The sequence below is a fragment of the Chenopodium album genome, chromosome 5 (assembly GCF_948465745.1).
Source record: "Chenopodium album chromosome 5, dcCheAlbu1.1, whole genome shotgun sequence".
NCBI classification, from domain to species: Eukaryota; Viridiplantae; Streptophyta; class Magnoliopsida; order Caryophyllales; family Amaranthaceae; genus Chenopodium; species Chenopodium album.
Genome location: NC_137838.1, coordinates 77,571,981 through 77,577,980, shown reverse-complemented (window position 1 = coordinate 77,577,980; position 6,000 = coordinate 77,571,981). Strand labels below are relative to the sequence as shown.

The 6,000-nt window shown below is 32.2% G+C and overlaps 1 protein-coding gene across 1 annotated transcript; it reads left to right on the top strand.

Annotated features, from left to right (window-relative positions):
• The first annotated feature begins 1,449 nt into the window (after window positions 1–1,449).
• On the top strand, window positions 1,450–3,603 carry LOC145631163 (cytochrome P450 98A2-like). Its single transcript, XM_081683256.1, has 3 exons — window positions 1,450–2,143; window positions 2,355–2,725; window positions 2,959–3,603. The coding sequence occupies exons 1-3, from the start codon at window positions 1,651–1,653 to the stop codon at window positions 3,601–3,603; spliced, it is 1,509 nt and encodes a 502-aa protein (XP_081539382.1). The 5' UTR covers window positions 1,450–1,650.
• Window positions 3,604–6,000: the final 2,397 nt, after the last annotated feature.

Sequence of the window (6,000 nt, the reverse complement as noted above, 5' to 3'; positions counted from 1 at the left end):
CGTAGCAACTTATCTCTTTCTTCTTATATATAGGTGATTAAATTTAGTGATTTTATTTATCCTTTTACCTAGTCTAATATCTCTCTTAAAATGCGTGTCAAAGAGGTGAGTTACAAGTAAATAAAAACGGAGGAAGTAATTTATATAGTTGTATTTTCTTATATCCTTTTAGCTTCATTATTTTTTCGTACAATAATTATATATCTACAACATAACTTGTAACAAATGACGTGGTAATCCTAAACTATATGTGATAGAACATAATCACTTTAAGTCGTACCAGATTGTTCAATACAATGATAATACGAAACTACTATTTCATGCCAAGGAGCTCGCGACGACCAAGAAAGATTTGGTAGCACTTGAAGAATTATGCCCTAAACAGGTTACTACCTTTTCCAATTATAAGATTTTCAATTTCTTACAACCTTTCCAAAATCCAATTGGAAAAGTTAATAATGTCTAAAGTATTGCTTGCTTAAAATCTTTAATATATTTTCTTATGAACAAAATTAGGTTGATGAATTCATGTCTCAATGGAACAAAGACGATCTATTTAGAGCAAACTACGAAAGAAGTGTGATGCTATCAATAAAATTCTCGAAACTTAGTCAAATCTTGAATATCAAAACGTTGAAACTTGGGGATCCGACACATGGAAAATCATAATTCGTACCCTTTAAATATAAATTGTCTTACATTCCGTATACTCTTGAACTTAGCTTGTTAGATTGATTTCAATATGTACTTCCATATATCTACCTTTGTATAATAATTACTAACTAATATGACAATATTGTACAAGTTTACTTGAAATTTCTTTATGTATTTGTTAATTTCTAAGGTTACTTATATTTTCCGACTTGACTTGATTTTGCTGACTTAAATTAATTCATATTAACTGAGTTCAAATTATTTTAATTGAATTAACTCTGTATAATTGATAGATATCGTTTTTTTTTAAAGGACCAAGCAAAGTGGCCTGGAATGGATAATGGAATGAATTGCTTACATTGCGCTCATTACAACGCAAGATACAAGTCTAGCATATCAGAAAACAAAAATAGTATAATTGATATATTTAGCATTTTAGCTAGCTAACTTAGGCTAATGTTTGACATTTCTAAGATACAAAAGATAACTCAAATTTATATAATCTTAAGAAAAAAAATTAATCAATCAATCAATCAAAGTACCTCTCTAGTAACTATGTATCCCCTATTCCCCACTAACCTCCCTGTTAACACAGGTGCATTTAAATACCAAACACATATAACAATGAAAGAAAAATTTAGAAAGTGAGTGATAACTCAAGTGATTACCTCCCGGTTTCAGGAGATCTTGAGATCGATTCTCACTCTCACCCTTGTGGCTCTATAAACACCAAAAAGAAGAAGGGAAAAAAAAAAAAAAAAACAATCAAAGAAATTTGTGTATATTCAAGTGCATTGAATAGAAGAGCGAATTCTATGGTCACAAATCTTGCATTCTTGGCTTCTTGCAACTTCCTAGAAACGAATACTACTCTAATTTTAATACTTTTGAGTTTTGACAAGCCAAAACTCATGACTAACAACTACTACTAAGTATGTTATTGCATTTTATCCCCTATATTATGCAAGCTTAGTTTCTCTAATAACCTTAAAAAAAATGGCTATTTTATTTTTTACCTTATCAATCATCTTAACCATCCTCTTATCATGCAACATCATCATCCAACGGCTCAAATTCAACCTCCCGCCGGGCCCGATACCATGGCCCATTATAGGAAACCTTTATAAAATTAAGCCCGTCCATTTTCGGTGTTTCTATGAATGGGCTCAAGTTTACGGCCCGATAATATCGGTGTGGTTCGGGTCCAAATTGGTTGTTGTGGTTTCAAGCTCAGAGTTGGCTAAGGAAGTGTTAAAAGAGAATGATCAAGAGTTGGCTAATAGGATTAGGATTAAATCCAAATTAAACTTTGCTAGAGATGGGATGGACCTTACTTGGGCTGATTATGGGCCTCATTATGTTAAGGTTAGAAAAGTTTGTACACTTGAATTATTTAATAGTAAGAAAATTGATGCCTTTAAGCCCATTCGAAAAGACGAAGTCACCACCATGATTGAATCTATTTACAAAAGTGCCACAGGCTATTTAGGTACGTATTTCTGTTTAAAATTAGCTTCTTTTTTAAGTTGTAAAGAGAACTGCAAAGACAATGACGTATACATGATTTGATTTTATGGTTTGAGTGTCATCGATCAAGACTTTAACCAACTAAATTGATTGATAATTGAGTATGTAATTAGGTCCTTGTTATTCCTGATTAAAACCTTGTTGAAATAATTGGTTGATTTTTTTTTCAATAGAAAATCATGAGAAAGGTGTTCTAACGCTTAGGAAATACGTGGGACAAGCAGCATTAAACCACATAACAAGGATAACATTAGGAAAGAGATTTGTCAACTCCAAAGGTGAATTTGAAGGGCAATTAGGAAAGGAATTGATGAACATTTTACTTGAGTTGAACAATTTCAAGAGGACAAATATTATAATGTTGGGCATTCAATGGTTGCAACATATGTTCGAAGATCAAGTCTTGAACAAGCATGGAGATCGCTTTGGAAACTTTATGAAACGGTTCATGGAGAACAATAACAAGCTTCATTTTGTAGATGCTTTGATCTCTTGTAAGGATGAGTATGATCTTAATGAAGAGACTATCATTGGACTCCTTTGGGTAAGTTCTGTAGTTTGTACTCTTTTCGTCCCTAAATGTTATTTTACTTAGGGTAAGTTATGTAGTTTATACTCTTTTCGTCCCTAAATGTTATTTTACTTAAACAACATTTTTTTATTAGTTTACACAATGTGTTGTACTTCGTACTAGATTATAGGACTACTTTTATTCTACCTAATTAATTAGGTAATTAGAAAATAATTATTGATACATGTTTAATTTGTTGTTTGTAGGACATGATAATTGCTGGTAAAGATACAGTAGCTATAGTAGTGGAATGGGCCATGGCTGAACTGGTAAGGCATCCAAGGGTCTTACAAAAGGCCCAATATGAATTAAACAATGTAATTGGACAAGAAAGAATTATGACTGAAGAAGATTTTCCAAGGCTTCCTTACTTACAAGCCATAGTCAAGGAGGCCCTAAGGTTGCACCCACCGACCCCACTATTGCTACCTCATCGCGCCCAGACCCATGTCAAGGTCGGTGGCTACGACGTCCCTAAGGGTACAATCGTCTTTGTGAATGTTTGGGCCTTGGGCCGCGACCCATGTATTTGGCCCAACCCACTTGAGTTTTGGCCAGAACGGTACTTTGAAAACGACATTGACATAAAGGGTCATGATTTTCGGATGTTACCGTTTGGGGCGGGTCGTCGGCTTTGCCCGGGAGCACAATTAGGGTTAAATTTGGTTACGTTGATGTTGGGACATCTTTTGCACCACTTTGATTGGGATATTCCTATTGGAAATCAACTTGAAGTGATCAATATGTCTGAGGCTCCGGGAATTGTCACTTATATGGCATCTCCTTTGCAACTTGTTCCACTTCCAAAGTTGCCAAGACATTTGTACAAACGAATTTGGACACATATATAGTTTGCGGGAACATATTTACAACGAATTTACACATGTAAAATGTCTCTCTTTGACAATGATTTTCATTTGGTTGAGTCACTTGTAAGCAAAGTTATTAAAATCGGGATTCTACTTTGAATCGGAAGGGGCTATCAGAATCGAATCGTAAAATCGAATCGTAGAATCGTAAGATTCTACCGACATGCATAATCAAGACGTCAAATATAAATTTAACTAAATATATTGAAATTATGAGTTTGAAACCTAATTATCGATAGATAATAGTTATTTAACCATTAAGGAATCAATACTTGACAATATTTATTTATAAAAACCTATATAAACATGTTTTTTACTTGTAAGGATTTCGCTAGTTCAGAAAAATATGTAAAATCGGGTAGAATCGTAAATCGAATCGTATGATCTACATGAATCGTAAAATCGTAAGATTCTAAGATTTAAATCGGGATTTTAATAACAATGCTTGTAAGTCATTATTTGGATTTTACCTTGTATTACTTTTATATATATACTAAACAATGAAAAAAAAATAAAAAATCTTGCAAAGATTTTTTTTTTGGTGTTTAGAGAGCCACAAGGGCGGGGTGAGAATTGATATCAGGATCTCCTGGAATCGGAAGAGAAGTTCTAACCACTTGATTATCCCTCACTCTCTCTACCTTGGAAAGATTTAATCAATAATTAATTAATTGTTGACCAATATCAATCAATTAATTTAACCATCAACAAAAATGAATTTCAATTACCAAAATATCAATGTAAAATTATTCACTTTAAAACAAATTTTATAGAATAGGTAGTAACCTAAAATTCATCTATCTACTACTAGTCAATAAAAAGAGGAAAATTATTTTAAAGTGGGTCCCAATTTTAATAAATGTTGGTAAGAAGAAGGGTCCAAGGTTAACCTGCTAGATAAACATGTTTGGTTTATCTTGTGACATTCTTGTAAATAAGAGAAAGTGTATGAATAAAAAAAAAAAAAAAAAAGCATAAGATGCAAGTGGGATGCAATCGGAAAGGGATTGAACAGAGATCCATTTATTGATTGCGTCAAAAACAAGTTCTTACGAGCAACTTCAATGGAGGATAGACAGTTTCAAGCCACTTCAATGGAGACTATCTCCAAAACCATTTCAGGCAATTTCGTTGTTAAATAATTAAATAAAAACCCTAAGAAAAATGGAGAAACATAGTGCATGGTTAACTCAAAGGATAGGATTTGTCGTCCTCAGGGCCGTCTTTGAACATGTTTTTTCTCACACACAGAACAGGGCCCCCAAAAATGAGGCCCCATAATTTAAAAAAATGCTGACTCATTTAAAAAATATCATAAATTACCTATTCACCTTCTTTCTCGTAAAATACCAACATTTTTCAAACTAAAACCCAAAATTTCATTCTAAATCTTTGATTTTGCTTTTTAATTTCCAAATCAAAATTAAAATGATGAAGATATAACTAAGGATTTTGCTTCAAAGAATGTTAGGAGGATGACATTTTTTAAATAAAAAGTTTTTATTTGTTTTTTTATTGAATTATTATTAAATTTAGTAATATGAATATTTTCCTATTTAATTTGTATTATTAATACTAAATAAAGTCATTAAATAATAATATTTTTAACGTTTTAAAAATAGTTTTTTAAATATTTAAGGGCCCAATATTTTAGTTTGAACAGGGCCATCGAATTGCCGGAGACGACCCTGGTCGTCCTCCTTCAGTGAAGATGCTCGTGAGATTCCGTTCCTCCATTGAAGTAGTTCGTGAGCTTCGATGTCTCAATCAAAGTGTGAGTGTCAAATTCTCGTTGAAGTCTCCTCGGCAAGTCTAACATTTAATTCGTAAACTTTGATAACTTTTTTTTTTTTGAAAAGAACTTTGATAACTTATTAGGCATGTGGTAAAACCGTAAAATTAATTAACCTCGATCTACCCCCAAACTATTTCCAAAAAAGACGAATATACCCCAAAGACAAACATATAAAATTATCAAGCATTTATAAATGTATTTTACCCGTAAGGCCGTAACAGGAAACATTTTCATATAAACCAAACAAGGCAGTAGGTTTTTTTTTTTTTTTTTTTTTTTTTTTTTTAAAGGATAAATTTATTAGGGTATGTCAAGTGTCAAATATTGTATATTGGTTTTAGGGTTTTTTCTTTCTCTCTTTCTTTTCTTTTCCCTTTTCCCAAAAAACCGTCTTCCAAATTCGGTGACATATATTACAAATACCCATTAATCAATTTGGAAGGCTAGGGCATAATAACAGGTTACTTAGGAAATCCAAGTAATCAATGGCGTTTGAAGGTATTATTCCTTAACTAACTACGATTATGATTTCTCGCTATTATATAATAACAATATTGATAGATGTATAATTAAATGGTTTTATA